The sequence below is a fragment of the Chionomys nivalis genome, chromosome 21, assembly GCF_950005125.1.
Source record: "Chionomys nivalis chromosome 21, mChiNiv1.1, whole genome shotgun sequence".
Taxonomy (NCBI): Eukaryota; Metazoa; Chordata; class Mammalia; order Rodentia; family Cricetidae; genus Chionomys; species Chionomys nivalis.
This window is the reverse complement of record NC_080106.1, coordinates 19,214,611-19,235,482: the sequence shown is the minus strand read 5'-3', so window position 1 is coordinate 19,235,482 and position 20,872 is coordinate 19,214,611. Positions and strand designations below refer to the sequence as shown.

The 20,872-nt window shown below is 47.8% G+C and overlaps 1 protein-coding gene across 2 annotated transcripts; it reads left to right on the top strand.

Annotated features, from left to right (window-relative positions):
* The first annotated feature begins 6,430 nt into the window (after window positions 1-6,430).
* On the top strand, window positions 6,431-20,872 carry Marveld3 (MARVEL domain containing 3). 2 transcript variants are annotated; one of them, XM_057753923.1, is made up of 3 exons: window positions 6,431-6,840; window positions 8,554-8,681; window positions 19,422-20,872. In XM_057753923.1, the coding sequence occupies exons 1-3, from the start codon at window positions 6,449-6,451 to the stop codon at window positions 20,057-20,059; spliced, it is 1,158 nt and encodes a 385-aa protein (XP_057609906.1). In that variant the 5' UTR covers window positions 6,431-6,448; the 3' UTR covers window positions 20,060-20,872. The 2 variants fall into 2 exon arrangements, with proteins under 2 accessions (XP_057609906.1, XP_057609907.1); XM_057753924.1 differs by lacking the exon at window positions 19,422-20,872 and adding an exon at window positions 13,524-14,455.

Genomic DNA, 20,872 nt, shown 5'->3' with positions numbered 1-20,872 from the left:
TCCACAGATTGAGTAAAAGTGCTCGTTTCCCCTGCCTACAGTGGAGGCTGTGGTGCTGTCTGGTGCCATCACCAAAGCCTGGCCCTGAGAGGCGTCTTAGGACCTGGCCCCTGGCCATCAAATTGCCAGTCTCCTCTCCCTTTACTTCTTCTCTTGCTGCCAGCTCTATGCTCCGAGAGGAAGCATTTGGACTTGAAGATCTCCAAACATTAAGGTTGAGAGGAACTGCCTAAAGTTTTCAAATAACCAACCATAAAGCAAGTATTTTGGCAAATTTCTATAAATGACACAGACCAAAATTAAAAATATAAATGACATCATTGAAGGTCTGATAGACACAGATGTGGTTGTGACACATAATTTCACCAGAATATTGCCATCCAAATTGATCTCTTTAGGAGGAAAATGTTCAGCCTTTATTTATCTCAGATAAAACAGAGCATGAGATGAGTTGAATGTATAGGGCTAGAAGGACAAAGAGCCATATATGGCTAGCATAGCAATGAATTTGTGGGGACATAATTTGTTACAGCAATGGACTATTCAGATTAACATTCCCCAAATCTTAAAAACAATCCATAAATTAACATATGTTTCTGGGAAAAAATATTACAAGATATTATAAAGAATAAAACAGTCACCAAACATTCAGGTTGCACAAGATCAGGGCACAACAGCTGCTGATATTTTGAAGGCACCAACAACCCTAACTTTAAAATGGTTGATAGATAAACCTGTATGGGTTAAGCAATGGCCTTTAATAAACTGCAGGCTTTAGAACAGCTGGTACAGCAGCAATTAAATGCTCAGCATATGGAATAATCAACCAGCTCTTGGAATTCTCCTGTATTTGTTGTTAAAAGGAAACCTGAAAATTATCAGCTGAAGTTGAGGGAGAACTGGCTTTGGAGAAAGAGAAATTACAGAATGCACATGAGGTTCACGTGGATTCAAAGCTTAACTATATTATCCTCCAAGCACTCCCTACAGGGATTCTAATGCAGAGGGAAGATATTGTCTTGGAATGTATACTTTTATCACACAAACAGAGTAAGAAATTAAAAACATATGTGGAAAAGTTTTCTGATTTGTTTCTAAAAAAATATTAAGACTTTATCAATTAAGAGGAATAGACCAAGCAGAAATTGTAGTACCTTTTACTAATGATGAAATTGACAAATTTTGGGCAGAAAATGAACCTTAGCAAAGTACTTGCAGTAAATTTTTGGGAGAGATTAACAACAAATATCCCAAAAGCAAAAGAATTCAACTTATAAAGAGAACTAGCTGAATCCTTCCTCACATGGTACGGTAAACAAAAACACCTGGATCCCCTATATTCTAAACTGATGCAAATAAATCAGGAAAGGCAGATTATTAATAAGAAGATTTAAGTACAGTGGAACAAAGGCTTTATATTTCTGTCTAAAAGTCAAAATATATGCTATTCTCTAGGTATCAATGGTTTTTACGGGACCTTCCAAAATAGTTACTGATTTGCAATATGCAAAATGAGTTGTTTTACATATTGAAACTGCCGAATTTATACCAGATGATACAGAATTGACTTTATTATTTATTCAGTTACAAAAAATAATCAGGAATATGAATCATCCTGAATATAACACATATCCAATCCCATACGGGTCTGCCAGGCCCTCTAGCACAAGGTAACGAAGGAAATTGATCAACTATTGATAGGAAATGTGCTGCAGACCTCAGGATTTCATTTTTAAAAAATCATGTCAATAGCAAAGGTTTGAAAAAAGATTTCTCCATCACTTGGCAACAAGCCAAGGAAATTAATGTCCTGCTTGCTCTTTATACAACCAAACACCACTACCTGCAGGAAATAACCCAAAGGGTACTCAAAGGAATAAAGTCTGGCAGATGGATGTGTTCCATTTTGTAGAACTTGTAAAATTAAAATATGTATACCACACCATTAATACCTATTCAGGATTTTAATGAGCAAACTGCTTTGTTCAGAAGAGGCTGACTCAATAGTCACAAATTTGCTACAGGTTATAGCCATCATGGGTACACCTGTGCGGCGCATGACGCCCGTCTGCGCTCTTTGTACCACCATACAGTTCATGAACCGGGCAAGGGGCTGGAGATTGAAACACATAAAGATTCACAGAGAGAGACACGGGTCATCCTTGATGCCAGAATGCCCCAAGAATGCCCCCTTTATTGTGTCCAGGGGCAGCTTATATAGGGATAGCCATGCCCCAGCCAAATGCACCAGAAATCATTCCCCTGCCATCAGGAACTCCTGAGGGTCTCGTGCTCAGAGCAGCTGTAGGCACTCAGATCAGGGGAAAACAGGTTGTTTACAAGAAATTCGGGATCTGGAGGTTCACAGCTCCCAACACACCTGTACAAATTAAGGCAGACAATGCTTCGGCGTATGTCTCTAAGAAAATAAAACAGTTTTTTTCTTTTTATAATATAAAGGGTATTAGAGGAAAGACTGCCATGGCCTTTGTTGTTGTTGTTAGCAAATTGGCAACGTCCACAGAGGGTTATTGGAATGCGAGGAGATAACTGGGCTTGAGAAGGCTTTCCATGATGGGTTCCCATCACTCAGGAGGCAAGAGGATGCCAGGCCAGCCTGGGCCACAGAATAAGACCCTGGATGAAAAATAATTAAATAAGCAAAATTTTTAAAAACTAGGACTTGGGACTGGAGAGATTAAGAGCACTGGCTGCTAATTAATAATAAGCATGAGCCATCAGCCAAACTTTTATAATTAATATTAAGCCTCTGAGTGGTTATTTTAAAAGTGGCTGTGGGACCAGGTGGTATAAGAACTTTGAGGTCATACTGGGCTACATGAGACCCTGTCTCCAAAAAATAAAAAAAAAATAACAGATTTCCCAGGGGACAGGGAGATGACTCAGTCAGTAAAATGCTTGCCGTACAAGCACAAGGACCTGAATTCAGATTCCCAAAAAGCTTTGTAAAAAGCCAAGCAAAGTGGCTTGCCCTCAAAACCCCAATGCTGGACAGAAGGGATGGCAATGGAGACAGGTAGTTCACTTCTCTAGCAACCCAACTGGACCCCTGAAGTTCATTGATCAGGCAGACTAACCATATCTATGACTCCAGGTTCACTGAGCGACCCTATCTCAAAAAATATAGTGGAGCTGCGATCAACAAAGACACTCAGCTGTTAACTTCGGGTTTTCGCACACAGGCACACGTACACCTTCATATGTGTACACAGCAATTAAACACATACATTCATACAACACACACACACGCATACACACGGTACTTTCCTCTAATTCTGAAACCTTCCCAGCCTCACATGGAGAAACCTCAGGCCCTACCTGCTCAGCATAGCTCTACTAAGGGAGGCACAAAGGACAGCGAGCCATCTGCATGGCCACTCAGCAAATCCTGACTTAGTGCGCCGGGAAAGCATCCATAGATGACTGAATGTCCTGTCCTTAGTGGGCTTGGAGGACAGGGGGCGGGGATTTTAATGATGAATGAGAAAAAGAAAGCAGGGAAAATACCAAAGTGTCCAAAGCAAAGCCCTAGGGGTGCTTAAAAGTGAGGCCACGTTCATCCGGGAGGGGGTCAGAGCCGGTTTCCTGGCAGTGGCTCCCATGCACCTCCCTCCTGCTCATCCTGCAGGGCTACTCATCCATTCATTGGACAGGTGCCATGTTCTAGGCACTGGGAACTTAGCAGGGAACCAGTTAGTCCCCACCTTCATAGAACTTACTCTGCAAAGTAAAGCCAAATAATAGGTCCATTTATAAAAGCACAAATATATATTATCGACAGTGAGCTGAGCCCTGGAAAGAAGATATAAACAGAGCCTATAGAGGAGACAGTGGTCAGAAAGGCAGGCCTGGGAGAGCCAGACTTGGGCAGAGATATCGGAAGGAAGTTCTGCTGGCTCTGGGCTCTGCTGGCTCATGTCTCCTTCTTCTCCCTTCCACTTCTCACTTTTACAGTGAAGATGTCTGTCTGTGTCTGTCCCTTCATTGTGTTTCAGAAGATTGTGACTGAGCTCACAGCTTTGGGGCATTTGACCCAAGGTGTCCAATTTGGGTAACACTTTGGATTTTAGACTTTTTTTTGGGGGGGGGGTCTTTTAAAATAATCTCTCTCTCTCTCGTCTTTTAAAACAAACTCTGTGTGTGTGTGTGTGTGTGCAAGCATGGCATACTTGTGAAGGTCAAAGAACAATTTTGGGTTTGTGTATTCATTTTCCACCTTGTTTAGACAGGGTTTCTTGTTCACCACTGCATAGCCCAGGCTAGCGTCTGGGAGGAATCCCCTCTCTCCACCTCCTGCCTCATTGTAGGAGTGCCTGGATACAGATGTGCGCTACCTCAGCCAGAGTTACATACATTCTGGGGGACCCGAACTCAAGTCCTAACAGCTGAGCAGCAAGTGCTCACTGGGCCGTCTCCTCTGCCCGGTGTCAATGATTTCCTTTGCAATTTTCTGGTGGTATTGAGGGTTGAACCTGGGGCCTGAGACATGCCTGCTACCAGCGAGACACAACCCCCTTTTTTGAGACAGTATTTTGCTAAGTAGTCCTGGCTAGCCTGGAGCTCACTATATAGACAAGAGTGGTCTCACACTGGCAATCCTCCTGCTTCAGTATTCCAACGTGTAAGTTATAGAGATAACAGGCTGGAATTGAAGATGTGATACCTGACTCACATTTAGACTACTGAGTTGGAGCTGGAAAGGGATTTCAGAGATTAATGTTCTGCATGATGGTGATGGAGACATGGATGGATGCAGGGGTGAGTGCAGTCCTCTGGAGCTTGGATGGTTGGATGGTAAGGGAGCCACGAATAGATGCAGGGGTGAGGAATAACAGTCCTCTGGAGTTTGTAAGGCTCTAACTCTGCATCTTGTAGCCTTAGTGGTGACATTGGCAGAACCTGACATAGAACTGAACATCAAAGCCTCTACAGAAATGGCCAGGAGGCCAGTTTCTAACATTCTCAAAGCAGAGTTGAAACGGCATGGATAAGCCAACAGTGACAACTCTTTAGGGGATCACAAAGACTTCTAGCTGCCCCAGCGCCCATCTCCATGCTTCCAGCGATGAGGAATGAAATACCAAGACAGTCCTATATGCAAAGCTCAGGAAAGACACTGCCTGCTGCTATAATCCTTCTTCAGAGCCCACCCAAGAGACATCTCTCAGTCCAGCTGGATCATGTGCTCAGCCCCAGGCACCATGGTGACGTCTGGAGACACAGGGGATGCCACCAGACTCACATCTGGAAACAGGGGTCAGATCAACAGTCAGAGTGGGTCTCCAAGCAGGCATTCCCTCAAACTCCAATGCCTTGAAAAGCATAATTTAAGAAAAACTCCTGGAGTCACTGATTCCTCGGTCCACACAGAACATTGTCTTTCCACCTTCTTGTCCAGCACACGCTGGAGTACTCCGTCCAAGGGGACTTCCCTGCAGCTTCTCCAGCACCTGCTGGGTCAGGTGTTCCAGCACACTTGCTGAAAACACAAACAGAAGCCAGTTTCCTGGGTTTTCAAATGTCCTTGCTTGGCAAAATTAAAGACTGACAATTATGAATAGAATAGTTTTTTTTTCCTTTTTTTGTTCTTTCATATATATATATATTAGATGTACTGGCAATACAGCTTCTCTAAGGAGGGAGGGGAACAGTGGATGAGAGGTTTGATGAGTGAGTGGGGTAGGTAGGTACCGGACTGGCTGGCTGGGTGGGTGGCTAAGAAGGATGGATGGTTGAGTTCATGGGTACACTCGGGGGATGCAAACCCAAGATGCTTTGTACGTTGGTCGACAGGAAATAACCACTGCTGGCTTCACTGGGGAACTACGTCAGAGCAGATGGAAGTGGGGTCACTCCACCCAACTTTAGAGTAACAATGTTACCAACTCCTCCCACTGTTAAGTTCTCTATCAGAAGGCTCAAACACATGCCCAGTAACACGAAACTGTCTTAGTGGGTTTAATGATCTTTGCAACTGGGGGTATTGCCCAGTAGCGCACTTACCTTGACATGCAAGGCTCTGGGATTAAAGCCCAGTACCAAGAAAGTAAATACGTAGATGATTGGTCTGGCTCCCCGACGTCTCTCCTAAAAGACAGACAGCATTTGAAGGCTGAGCTGATTTGGCCACATCCCATCACTCGCTCTCTGGGTCACTTATCTTGGTTAATCCCATAACACCTAGGGCTGACAGCTATTTCGACAAAAATCTGCCCCCCATCTCCATTCCCACCTCCTCTGCTGGTCACCACGATTGCCCCCTGGCGGCCAGCGGCAGGTGCGCCCTCTCGGGACCGCCAGAGGGCGAGTGCGCGTGCGCCCAGGTGAGCTGCCGCCGCCCCGTCCTTAAGCCCTGGGCACCTGCCTGGAAAACTTGTGGTTGGTTGTTGCCCTCGGGTCGTTTCCGGGCGGGGACAGGAACCGGGCCATGGAAGATCCTTTGGGGACTCGCGAGTCCCGGGCCCGTCCGAGAGAGCGAGACCGAGAGCGGCGCCCGCACTCGGACCGAGACCGCCACGTCGAGCGGCCGCGGGACAGAACCGGGGACAGACACAGGGAGAGGAATGGTGACGTGAGAGGAAACGGGGACCGTCGAGCGGGCAGGGAAAGGAGGACGGACAGAGACCCGCGCCAGGACGGACACAGGGACGCGGGCCATCGTGCAGCTGAACAAAGAGCCTGGGACAGGCCCCTCCAAAGCCGTGCGCGGCCCGAGCCCTGGGTGCCCAGCTGGGACACAGCCCCCACCCCCAGGCCCGCGCCCTGGGGGGGGCCGGAGCCGCCGCGGAAGCAGGGCCTCGGGCGCCGCGGGTTGGACAGGTGAGGGGGTGCACCTGCTGGGGACCCGGAACGTGCCTCGTCGGCTACCTATCCTAGCCGGCGCTCGGGGGTGACTCTACAACGTCCCCAACCCTTTGTTTGAACTTGATTACCAAAGGAGAAATGGAAGGTCCTGGAACCAGGGGAAGAAAGAGCTTCAGGACCGAAACCGGAACGGCTTAGAAGGCTAGGTGGGTGGGGCTAGCTGGAAGCTACATTCAAGTGGGCCCATGACTTACGCTTTACACCCTTTTCTCAAGTTAGCCCTCCATACGTTTCAAAGTCCAGTTTCCAGGTGTCGGGGCTCGGCGGGGCGGGGCGAGGGGAGGTAAACTAAGTTAGCTCAAGAAGAGTTAATAGCTGGACTTGCCCCTCCTGCCAAGACCATATGGCAGAAGCTGCGCTTTTAAACTAGAAATCAAGACCACCTGAAGCTCTGGAGTGGGTTTGTAACCCCTTCATCAGTGAGGTCGTTCTAAGCCGCTTCTTTCAAATCTTATGCTTGCTTAAACCCCACCCTCCTGAATGGACGAACTTCACCCGTAGGACTCTGAAGTCCCCTACACACCTGTGTCCTGGAAGGTTTGTGAATGGGGACAGGAAGGAGGATCACAGGTGACCTGGTCACCACACCCCCTCCTAGAGAGTCAGTGTGTCATCCAGTTCCACAGATGTTATCCCATGTGCAGACAAGGAGCTGGGCTCTGCAGAGTGAGTGAATGGAATAAAAGAGATGTTGCCCCTGATGACCGAAACAAAGACAACGGTCCTTGGGTGGGACTGGATGTTTCATCGCGTGTGTGTGTGTGTGCGCACGCGCTGTGCACTGATGAAAGGTTTAAGGATTTCAAACCAAAGAAGATGGGATGACATGTATGTCCTGGCAGTCTTAGCGGGTCTAAGCATCCCCATCAAGGCATGCTCTTGTCATTATCATTTCAGCTCCGGTCTCTCTTGCAAGGAGGTCTGAGCCATTGTCAGAACTGCGGGCGTTCTTTTCCCTGGAGACAACCCTTTTAGCTGCTCCTAGGTCCTGTTCTGATACCTGCCCTCTGCTGTTAGCCTTGGGAAATCCTGCTATCACGAGTTTACGTTACACTATCTAAAACCAACTAGCATTCCTTACAAAAGCTACGCCCAGATTCCGTCTGCTCTTTCAATCTTTGACACCAACTATTGTTTCCCTGACTGCACCCATCTTGAACTGCAACCACAGGAGTAGAAAAAAGAAGTTCATTTGTAAGTTTCCTTATAAACCAGAGCCCTGGTTACCCCGCCTCACCCCAAAGTGAACGAAAAAAAATGCATTTGCTTGTTGCTCATTTAGCGGGTTGAGGCCAAAGGGCAGCTTCTCCCTGTCCTTGTAAGCATTTATTGGAAGGAGGGGATACAAGGGGCCGGGATGCAGTCAAAAGTAGCCTGGCTGGGTGTGATGGTATATGACTATAATCCCAGCACTTGGAAGGTGGAGGCAAGAGGATCAGCGGTTCAAGGCCAACTTCCTTACTGAGTCGAGAGTTCTGATACCAGTGGGCATGATAGCACATACCTGTGACCTAGCACTTCAGAGGCTGAGGCAGGAGGATCACATGTTTAAGGCAAACCTAGGCTGCATGCTGAGGAATGTATTTTTTAAAACTATAAATGAAGCCTAATACTAAACAAATTGAGTTGCCATCCCGTCCCTAATGTCTGCGTGCTCCTTGGTTGCAGTGAACTTGCTTCGGAGAGATATGTGTCCCTGCACTCCCAGCCTGAACGACAGGAAGAGGAAGATTACAAGTCCGAAGCCGAGGGGCTCTTGGAATGCCACCAATGCAAATATTTGTGCTCGGGGAGAGGTGAGCCTTGGGGAACCGCATCTGACCATTTATATTGCAAATGGCTTGGGGAGAGGCAAGGTAGGGTTTGGATGGGTGTGAGTTGGTGAATTTAAAGCTCGTTGAAATTGTCCCCTTGGGTTCCTAGTGTTCTCATTTCCATGTTTGCATGGGGTTCTTGCTTAAAAAAAGACAGGAAGGTCTGAATAGGCAATGAGGCTCCGCAAGCTTCTCCAGGGTGCTTGGCTCTGAGCTTGGGTCAAGCATGCTTCCACCTCTCAGCCCCCTGGAGGAAGTTGGCATGTTCGGTGTCCTGTGAGCTGCTTGTGGTGGACAGTGGCCCCTCTGGCACAGCAAGCCCCATAGGGGGGACGTCATGCCAGCAAATCACCAACTTGCTCTTGAAGCCAAACAAGAACGGATGGTCTCCTTAGAGACCTGATGCCAAGCACTCGGGCCCTGGCTTTCACTCCTCATTGACTGAGATGCATAGCATGGATAGAGTTTACATTAAGACCAAATTTACAGCCTAGCATGGTGACTTGCATGTCTGTAATCCCAGTTTAGGCAGGATTGCTGTGAGTTCTGGAACAGCTTGGGTGACATAGCAAGACCGTATCTCAAATAACAAAGTCATATTCATGCATAGAGAAAAACAAAAGTGTCATACAACTACATAACCCTTCCACACACCGAGTGCATTAATATTTTCTCTTTCGTTAAAAACAAAAGATGGGCCAGTAAGATGGCTCAGAGGTATGCTGCCAAGCCTGCTGACCCAAGTTCAATCCTTAGGACCTACTTGGTGAAAGGAGAGAATCAACTTCCCCAAGTTGTCCTCTGACCTCAACACATGTACTATATAGACGCACAAATAAAGCAAAAACTATGGCACGGTGGCATGTGGTCAGTGGGTACAGGAGGGCCAGAAGTTCAGAGACCAGCCTGAATTGTAGGAAGCCCTGTGTCAGACAAAACAAAATGGACTTACGGAGTCTTTAACACTGTCACTAGTGTTACGGCTCAGCAGTTACTACCTACCAGCCTGGCCTCTCAGGTCCTGGTCTTGCCAGCAAAGAGGAAAATCTGGTTTGTCAGGGTGAACCCGCCGGTGCAGGGGACTCGTGGTTGGTTAGTCCTCTGAGACTGCCCGTGACTAAGTGTGGAAGCATCCCAGCCTACAGGGGGAAATCATGGAGTCCACAGCTGAAGGTGTGCTGTAGGTGATGGCAAGGAATAGTGATTACAGGATTATGAAGAACTTTGATGGGAAGCCTCTAAGCCATCTGACTACAAGGTTTACATATGCTGCTGCCAGCCATGTCTTTAATCCTCTCCACAACTCAGGCTCAGAGAGGCACAGCAAGTTACCCAGGTCACACAGTCATTAAGTGAAGGCACTGGAAGTGAAACCAGGAACCCCAGCCTAAGGCCTCAAAGCGTATCCTTGAGGAAGGTTCTTCTCTTGTGCTGTAAATAACAGGAGCAAGTCTGAGACTGGCTAACAAGGTTTCTTTCTTTCTTTCTTTTTTTCCTTCCTTCCTTCCTTCCTTCCTTCCTTCCTTCCTTCCTTCCTTCCTCTCTTTTCTTTCTTTCTGTGATTGATTTACCAAGAGGATGGGCAGGGCCTGGGCTTCTGACCAAAACACACCTAGATTTAGATTTGATTGCTTCTGACTATTTCACTTTGAGCCTGGCGGTTGGGTATGGAAGTCCTGGTCTGTTGGAAAGCTTGAAGATGGTTCGGCCCTCAGAAAGCAACAGATGGGTGCTAGTGAAGAACGCTGGTGTTTGGTGCCCCTATACTGGTGCACAGGCGAGCACTAAGTGGCAAGACAGCCGTCTGCATTAGGACTGGCTGGAGAAGAGAGACAGGCCTGGGTGCAGGTCACCTAAAGGCATTTAAGTCCACAGTGGAGTGGATCCTTAGTGGCTTTTTCTTTGTCAGTGAAATCATGTCATTCCACTCCTCCCAGTACACAGGGCAGCTTGTGGCCCTCTGGGGACACTCTGAAGTCTGCTCTGTGATTCACCCCTAGAAAGTTCAGTGGAACACTCACACCGACAGAAAGAGATGAGAGCCAACTTCACTTTTGCAAGAAAGAACTCACAGATAGAGACATCTTTAGGGGCTGGAAGTAAAGATCAGATTGAAAGCAGGTGTGCATGTGGCTTGCACACATGAGGCTTCCCTTGACCCCACCCCAGTCCTCTGTGAGTGTAGATTCTGTTCATTGACTGTTGGAAGGGACAGGTGTGTAGGTCTAGTTCCATGATTAGAAGATGTAAGTCTCAGCTCATTTGCATATGGAACACCTCCCTCCTCACTGTCTTGTTCTCCCCTAGCCTTAGAAGCTTAGTCGTTATCTTCTTCGTCGTAGTCCTCCTCCTTCTCCTCCTCCTCCTCCTCTTCCTCTTCCTTCTCCTCTTTTTCTTGTCTTAGTTTTTCAAGACAGGGTTTAGCTTAGCTCTTAAATTGCAGCAGTTTGTACTTTCTGGTAGCTCTGACCATCACTGCAAAGCACCTTTGAAAGTCTAACCTTTCAGCCAGGACGGAGGCACGCAGCAGCAGCCCCAGCCACCTAGGAGGCTGAGGCGAGGGGATCAGTTGAGTCCATGATTTAGATCAACCAAGGTGACATAGACTATCTCAAAACAATATAGACAAGCTGGGCTTCATGAGACACACTTGAAATTCTAGCATTTGGGAGGCTGAGGTGGGAGGACCACAAGTTTCAGGAAAGCGCTTTCTCAAATAAACAAAGTAAAACAAAATTTTCAGTTTTCTTCCAATTAGTATAGTCATTTCCCCGCTTCTGTGTGTGTGTCCATGCATGTCTGCAAGTGCATGGAGGCCAGAGGACAATTCCGACATCATTCCTCAAGTGCTGTTTTAAGATGTGTTTTAAGATGGGGTCTCTCATTGGCTGGCTGACCAGCAAGCCCCTGGGATCCCTCATCCCCACCCCCTAGCGCTGACATGACAAAGGCCAGACACTACACATGCATGCATGTACAGTGAGCGTATGGGGGCTATGGAGGCTCTCTCCAGCCCCTAGGAGATCAAACAAAACAACCTCAGAGATCAAAGATCACAGTCTCAGAGGGTTTAGCTCATCCCAGGGAGTCTTTGGGATCAGCCCACTTTCTGATTTCAGGAAGCAGAGGCAGGAGGACTCCCTACAATAGGCCCTCTTTCCCGTCTTTGTTCCACCTAAGCCTCTAGCTTTATTGGTTGGCACTGCCCACCTTAATGGGGGGTCTTCTGCTTTTAATCTCTCTGGAAGCCCCACAGACACAATCAGAAGCCCAAGTTCCTAACCTCCCATGTTCCTGTCATTTCAATCAAGTTGACAGTCCCCATCAGCCCTTGTACCATCCTCCCAAGAGGGCCAGGACAGGGACCATGCTGCCAGTGCATTAGCTTGGGATCCCCGAAAGGGCTCATGGAAGAAACTCGTGTGTGGTCTTTTTCTAATTTGTATTTTGAATCTTCTCCTTTTGAATAATTAATACCCTAATAGAGTACCGGCCTGTACTGAGGTTATGTCAGGATTCCAAAGTACAGCTGATTCGAAGGGGGCTGACTCGCAAGGGGATCTGGAGACTTGGCCTAAGCCGGAGGTTGAACTGCTAATCTTGGGTTCCAGTATCAGGGGAAAGCCTGTGAAGGCCTGTGAGCCTCGGGTCTCTGTTTTAAGGATGCCGCTTGGTCTGCACAGCCCTGCTCATCCTTTGGTGGATCTTCTGAGCCCCACAGAGGAGGCAGGAACTCCATGAGGCTCCAGCCCTTCTGATGTTCCATTAGGAAATTCTCTCTGGCAGGAGGTGAAGTACATGTGAATCCCTGGGCTCCCATCCCTAGTACCACAAAAAAAAATGTCACATAGCAATGCACTGGAGAAATCTAGATGTCCCTTCGTCCCATTGAATTGTTTAAATTCATGGTGATGCCAGAAAACTAAAGCGGAAGGATCCAGAGTTCCGAGCTAACCTGTGCTCCATGGTGAAACTGCTATTATAGTAATCTCTACATCTTTTAAAGTCCTGAGGTAGGACTGGAGAGATGGCTCAGGGGTAACAGCGCTTGCTGCTCTATGATAAAGACCTGTGTTTGGCTGCGTACCACATCCGGCAGCTCACAAATGTCTATAACTAAGCGCCAGGATACCTGACATCTTCTTCTGGCTTTTGGGACATGCACAAATACTGACATGTATAAATAATAAAAATTAAAGATAAATCTATAAAGTAGATTATGTTTACAGAGATATAAAAATATTTTTAGAATTAAAACTTAGATTTCCTAAGATGGAAGGACATGGGTAGATCTCATATAGTCCAGGCTGGTCTCAAATTTACTATGTAGTTAAGGCTGGCCAAGAACTCCTGACCATCCTGCCTCTGCCTCCCAGTACTGGGGTTACAGACAGGTGCCACCATGCCTAGTATTTTACGTGGGTGCTGGGGGTCAAACTCTAGTTCTCGTGCTTAGAAGGCAAGCTCTTTACTGACAGCCATCCCTGCTTGGCTTTTTGGTTTTGTTTTTTAAGGCAGGGTTTTTCTGTGTGTGGCCCTGGCTGTCCTGAAACTCACTCTTTAAACCAGGCTGGCCTTGAACTCTGCCCCCTGAGCACTGGGATTAAAGGTGTGCACCACCACCACTTAGCCCTACGTGGATTTTTTGACTGTTATGCTTTTCAGTCAAAAGAATTTCACAAAAGCGTTCGTGCTACCACCTCACACAAGCTGTGCAGCCGACACTCACTGCCCACTGTGGGCAGAAGGAACCGGCGGGAAGGGTAGTGAGAGTCTCCTGGTGCAAAGACAGCATCCCGAAACAGTAACGCCCTCTCCTTACAGCCTGCTGCCAGATGCTGGAGGTTCTGCTCAACTTGTTGATCTTGGCCTGCAGTTCTGTCTCTTACAACTCCACAGGGGGCTACACAGGCATCACCAGCCTGGGCGGGATTTACTACTACCAGTACGGAGGGGCTTATAGTGGCTTCAGTGGTGCTGACGGGGAGAAAGCCCAGCAGCTGGATGTGCAATTCTATCAGCTCAAGCTGCCCACAGTTACTGCAGCAATGGCCTACAGTGGAGCCCTCATGACCTTCTCCTGTCTCCTCATCCTCGGGGGTATCCTGCGGGTCCCATGGCACTGTCCGCCGTGGTTGGTGATCGAGGGTTTGATGGATGTGCTCATCGCTGGGGCGTACATCCCGGCCTCATACTTCTTCTTCCAGCACCTCTCTGCTGCCTACAGCTCAGATGTGTGTAAGGAGAGGGAGGCCCTGTACCAGAGCAAAGGTTACAGTGGCTTCAGCTGCGGTATGCACGGGGGAGACATAGGAGCAGGAGTCTTTGCCGCCATGGGCATTGTGGTCTTTGCCGTGGGAGCCGTCCTGGCCTTTAGGGGTTACCGAAAAGTCAAGAAGCTGAAGGAGAAGCCCGCAGAAATGCTTGAGTTTTAGATTTCTAGAATGTTCTGCCGAGTATACATGATAGCAGGCACTTTCAACCATGATCTTTCACAAGAATTCTTCTTTCATGTGGACCTACTAATGCTCCAGAATACCAAGCCAGTGTGGGTATGCTGGGTTGAGCTCCTGGTTGCCTGGAGAAGTGTTTCTCTGGTTTCTGGAATCTTCTGTGGATGTGGACCTAACCAAAAATATATCAAAACCCAAAACACTAGAGCCAGACATGGTGGTACAGGTCTGTAATCTTATAATCCTAGCACTTGTAAGGCTGAGGCAACAGACTCAAGAGTTCAAGGCTAGCCTGGGCTAAACAGCAAGACCTTGTCTCCAAGCCAGATAAAGAAGGAGCTAGAAAAAAAAAAAAAAACAAAACAACAAAACAAAACAAAAAACCAACCAAGCAGTGGTGGTGCGCACCTTTAATCCCAGCACTCAGGAGGCAAAGGCAGGCGGATCTCTGTGAGTTCGAGGCCAGCCTGGTCTACAAGAGCTACTTCCAGGACAGACTCAAAACTACAGAGAAACCCTGTCTCGAAAAAAGAAAAAGAAAAAACAAAAAACAAAAGAAGGAGATGGTAAAGGCCAGGACCCACAGCAGGAAGGCGAAGGACACTTCACATCAGGACAGGGACAATTGCATTGGAAGCTTCTCCTTAGAGCTCACGAAGCGTTCATCAACGGGAGACAGCTCCACCGGAATTGTCTGTTCTAAACTTGGCTCTCTTCAGTTGGTGCCCCGGGCATGTCCACACTGAGTATCTGGTCCCTGCATTTCTTCAACTCTGTGGATTCTGGGGCACACTCCCAGAAAAACTTCAGGGTGAGGGCATGGCATAAGGAAAAGAGACTCAGATTAAATTCACTGAGCTGCAAAGAAACCATCCTACAGGCCCCTTACCGTGGCCCGGAGCTCTCAATAAGCATTTGTACCCTCTTGTAAATGTGCCATTGTATGAAGAACTTAGCCCCGCAGCTGGTCAGGACCTGCCCAGAAGAAAAGAATGTAAAGTCTTTTTCCCTACAGAAGAGTGTTACTTTTGGCCAGATAACTTCATGGACTGGACTCTGTGAATTACAGCGTGGGGCCATTTCAGTGTATTATGTTGCAAACAAATCTATTCTTTGCTTGATGGGAATCCAAGCATTTCAAAGGAAAAAATTAACTTGGAGGCAGCGGTTTTCTTTATGTCCATTATCCATTATTTACTTAAATGCCATTGATTGATTTCGAACACTTTGGGCTTAGGGGCAGAATTGCGCACACCTCTGTCACCTACGGTTAGAAGTCCCCTTGAACACTGTGAGAGATTCTGCTCAAAGAAAAGGGGAGATTTTAATTTTATTTTTTGTTCTGTAGATACTTTGACTGCACATATTGTTTTATTTTCACAAAATAAAAAGATCAAACCAACTTGCTCGCCTTGGATTTTTTCCCCCTCAGAACAGTTAGGGATAGCGCAAAGGCAGAAGTAGACAGAGAATTAAGCGGAGTGTTACATGGTCAACCACAAAGTCAGCCTTGCTCAGAAAGATGCTGTTTACAGCAAAGATCTGGGACGTCAGAGTCTCCGCTTCCACAGACCTCTGCCATCTCTCTGCAGACCCAAACCATCCCAACTGGGAGATAAATTGCAACGCCTGACTTTTTTCCCTTTTTCTCTAATGTATCTTTCTGCATCAGCAGTGTGCTTAAAGATACTTGTGACTGTTTGGTAGGTAGTTTAGCTATCAGGTTGGGCTAGTTGGTGCCGGGAATAATCCCTGCAGTCGTATTCCTGCAATAGATCCTGTCATCACGGCACCTAGAAGACATGGAAGACTAGATTTCTACCACTTCAGCCAAGAGATGCATGCTGTGGGTACAAGAAGGAAAGAGGGTCATGTTTCCCATCTCTTGTAGCACAGTACAGTGTTTCTGTTTCTACATGCTGACGGGAGGGAAATCGGGGTGGGGAAAGACGTGGCGTGTGGGAGACAGCTGCCCCCCTACCAGTGACATCTGGGCTGCCGTGCTTACAGAGCCTGGCTGAAGAGTGGGCAGTTTGAATCTTATGTTGAATTTTAAATAAGAGCAATACAGTTTCTCAACTCTCAGATCCCCACGCTCCTGTGTCCCCTGGCTTTTCAGGAATTCACGTGGGCCTGCAGAAGATAAGCTCAGCTGGCTGCACCTGAGAATTGTAAGGCTGCTGCCCCTTAACTGCCTCCGTGCTAAACATGGTGCCCATTAGTGCAATGCATAGCTGTCCTAATCTCTGGGAAATGGCACTTTTCCAGAATTCTCTCCTTGTCTTCTCCCATTTTAGAATATTACAGAGATGCCTTACTATTCATTTATGATTCTCAAGGAGTTTTAGTCATGTGTCAGTGTCCGCAGGGATTGGTCCCAGAGCCCCTTTCAATATTCAAATCTGAGCATGCTCTGGTCTGTATATAAAACGGCATGGTATTCGTATATCACATATCCATAGCCTCCTGTATACTCCATCTCTGGTTATTCGTAACTTAAACATAAATGCTATACAAACAGTTGCTAAAATGTGTCGTTTAGCGAACACCCCTGGGAAAAAGCCAGCTTTGTTCCTTGGTCAGATGCTTTTCAATCCTCAGTGGAATCTTCCAGTGCAGAAGCTGCAACTGGGGGAGGGCTGTTCTCCCTTCCACTTGACCCCTCCCACAGGCCTGGGAGGGAGGGAGGTGGGTGAGGCTGGAAGTCTTGTCTTCATTCATCAGACAAAATGCCTACGACTTGAAAGGACTTCGGAGAGTGGTTGGCGAGGCAAGATTATATCAGTAAAGAGCAGACAATGGAATCTGGTATTCAAATTTGAGGTTCTCGCCTCTGCACCCCAGGAGGATGCTAATCAAACTTCCAGAAATCCAGCCTGTAGCTTCTGCAGGAGTCAGTGACAGGGACAACCAGCAGACAAGAGGCCTTCAGTCTTGGCCCACCTGTTGACTCTGTGCTTTGAGGAATCTGCAGATCTTCCAGACTTCTAAGAAGTTCCCTACACGTGAACAGCCCAAGTATCTGTCTGTAGAAACCTGGTTGAGCCAACTGGTCTATCCATACAACCGAGCCGGAAGTCATATAACGAATGACGTGACCGCTGGGCCGACTGATCTAGAGATAGCGCTGGCAGATAGTAAATGAAAGCAGCAAGCAAGATGCTGGATGGTGTGTGTGCTACCACTGTGTTGGGAGGGAGGGGGAAGGAAGGTGCAGCCAGATTTGGATGTTTTTATCTGTGTACAGAAAGGCTGGAAAGCGGGCTAAGGAGATGGTTTTGTTGGTAAAGAACCCGTCTCACAATCATAAGGACCTCAGTTCAGATCCCCAGACCATGTGTCAAAAGCCATTCTTGGTGGTGGGTTCCTGTCAGTCTTGGGCTGATGAGATGGGAGGCAGAGATGGTGGCCTCCTGGAACGCACTGGTAGGTAGTTCTTTCTGGTGAAGTTCCGGCTCAGCAACAGCCCTGTCTCAAAGAAAAGAACCTCCAAGGAATGACACTCGACACGTGGACATGCACAACCTCCCACCACAAACATGCACACACACACACAGAGAACAGGAGACAGAAGCAGGGATTGTTAGGAAGCTAAGAAAATGCTGGGGGTCGTGGCGGCCGGGTAAGAGTTTGTGACCATCTGGGCTACACAGCGAGACTGTACTGGGGGGCGTGGAGAGCAGGAATGAAACATTTCAGTTTATACTTCGTGACAGTAATGGTTTTTTCAAACTTTTCATTTGAAATTTCACAAGAAGTCACAGGGCTGCACAGGGCGGCCTTTCATCCCCTTCGGTAGTTTCCCCGCATTTGTGTGTCTTGAATGAGGATAGCAGGGCCCAAGAAAGTGGTGATCTTCAGAGCTGGGTAGCTCTCTCACACACACACCCCTGCCGCCGCCTCCCGACCCCCCCCCCCCGCCCCTCACACTCATCCGTGTCCCGCTTTATCATTAGTGTGCTCACCACAAGGACGCCCAGAAACTCCATCCCAGCAGCCCCCGCTAGTGCTGCGCCTTCACCCATCCTCTTCTCCAACCCCACTTAGCCCGTCCCCGGCACTGCCCGTGCGCCAAGTGTGCCGCATTCTGTCCCACTGAGACCGCTCCTCAGACGGGATCATGTAACCTTTTGAGACCAGAACTTTCCCTCCACTCAAATACTTTGAAATTCACCCAGGTTGCTGCCTCTCATTCTCTGGAAATAGACAGGGTGGGGGTGGGGAATGGGGGTACCTGGATCATTCACTGCTCAAGGCAAAGTCATCCCAAGACTCGGCTGTTACAAATAAAGCCAACACTAGGAGACTCGCGATCATGTTATTGTGTTTTTCTTCCTTTTTTAAATTTCGAGGCTGGCTCTCATTGTGTAGCCCAGGCTGGCCTCCTGCCCAAGGTTCTCCTCCTTGAACTACCAAGTAACTTTATTTCTTTAGGGTGAATGCCTAAGGGTACAATTGCAGTTCTGTACACCTGTAATCCTAATACTTGGGAGGCTGAGACAGGTAGATAGAGTTCAAGACCGTATGTCAAAAAAAAAAAATTTTTTAAATTTTTAAGCCTCCAAGATTTTCAGGTTGACATTTGATTTTTTTATAAGAATATATTTTATGTATATGAGCGCTTTGCATGTGCAGTGCTTGCATACCTGACGCCCTCTGAGGTCAGAAGAGGACATTGGATCTTTGGAGCCAGAGTTACAGAGGTTGTGAGCTACTGTGTGGGTGCTGGGAACCCAGCCCAGGTCCTATGCAAGAGATACAGGTACGCTTACCCGAGCCATCGCTCCACCCACCCAACCGGCAATGATTTTTTCTTGGGGGGGGGCTGTTGTTTTACAGCGTACTGGCAGAGCGCTTGCCTAAAATGCACAATGTCTGGATCCCACCACAAGCATTAAAATTTTAAATGACTTTTAAAAAAAAATATTTATTTATTTATTTATTTATTTATTTATTTATTATGTACACTATATTCTGTCTGCATGTATGCCTGAAGAGGGCACCAGACCTCATTACAGATGGTTGTGAGCCACCATGTGGTTGTTGGGAATCGAACTCAGGACCTTTGGAAGAGCAGGCAATGCTCTTAAACGCTGAGCCATCTCTCCAGCCCCTTTAAATGACTTTAAAAAAAAAAAAAAAAAAGACAAAACCAAGAATGTTGATCAGGTTGCTGAATTGAGCCCCCGTCATCCTCCTTTGGAGCCAGGGGATCCCTAGTTCCCCTGGTGAGTGATGCAGCCTTAAACCGGACTCTCTCTTCCCCCAGGTGTGGTGCAGATAGTGGAGGTGATTTTGAATGGCATGGTTCTCATATGCATCGTGGCTTCCTACTTTGTCCTGGCCGGATTCAGCGCCAGCTTTACCAGCGGCAGTGGCTTCGGGAATAACTACTACTCCCCTTTTGAGGGTACAGAACTGGAGCAGGTTCGGCAGCTGGACCAGCGGTACACGATCCTGCGGTCGCCCCTGATCTATGGCGGCGTGGCTGTTTCCCTAGGACTGGGCGTCCTCACGATGGGCGTTTTACTGAAGGGAGCCAAGAGTCTAAGGAAGCTCTCTGGGAGGTGGCTGCTGTCAGAGGCAACCTTCAGCCTCTTGGCCGCAGTAGGTTACTGTGTGGGCGTTGGCTTTTACCTGTACGGTGCACTGAGCATCAATTCCACAGACACTTGCAAAAACAGAGAGAGGCTCTATGCCCGTAAGGGTCTCACCTGGATGAACTGCCAGCTGGCGGGCACGGATGGGGCAGCGGCCACCTTCGCTTGTCTTCTGGTGATTATGTACACAGCCAGCGTGGTGCTGGCCCTGCGGGGCTACCGAGAACAGAAGCGCTACAAAGCCAGCCAGGAACAGCACAGAAATTACATTGATGTCCCAGAATATGTGTGGTCTGAGACGCTCTAAGGAGATCTGGAACTCTCCTTTGTTCCTCTCCTACAAGCACTTGAGTAGACAAGCTCCCCGAGGCACCTGAGCAGAGTTAAGTTGTAAAAGTCTGTTGGGGGAGGGGAGATCATATTTGTTGAAAAAAGCCATCTGGCAGGCTGGGTATGCCCTTGTGGTAGGGCTCTTGCCATGTGGTGAGGCGATAGTATTAAGTAGGAGACTAGCCAAAGAAATTCTGAGGACTGAGGACGCATTCTGCGTGTACAGAGAGCTATAGTAGACATCCTCCCTCCTCTGTGAATGGCAGTTTTCAGGGCTGGAGAGATGGCTCAGCTGTTAAAGGCACTGGCCACTGGTACAGAGGATCCAGGTTCCCTTCCCAGCACCCCCGTGTCTCACAACAGTTCACAATTCCTCTTCTGAACTCCAGGGGCACAGCACAAACATGGTGCACATACATACGCGCAGGCAAACACTCATGCATAAAATAAAAAATCATCTTTTTTTAAAGGGCAACAGCACACTGTTGTAGTTGGCAGTTGTGGGGTCGGGTTCCAATGAGTAACTGTTTTTCTCTCCTTCCCAGAGGGAGCTGCTCTGTTGTTAGAGGGTCCCATCCATGGCAGTTCTCCAGAGATGGAAGAGGGGTTGGGCTACTTACACAGGAAGGAAGATGCTTTTAGCATGGTCCTCTTTAGGATTCCAGCTTCACAGACCCAGTAAAAATATTTTCCACTAGCTGTTTCTAGTAGGTGTGTGTGCGCGCGCGAGTCTGTGGTTGTGTCTGTGTCTATGTATGTGTGTATGCATATCTGTGTATCTGTGAGTGTC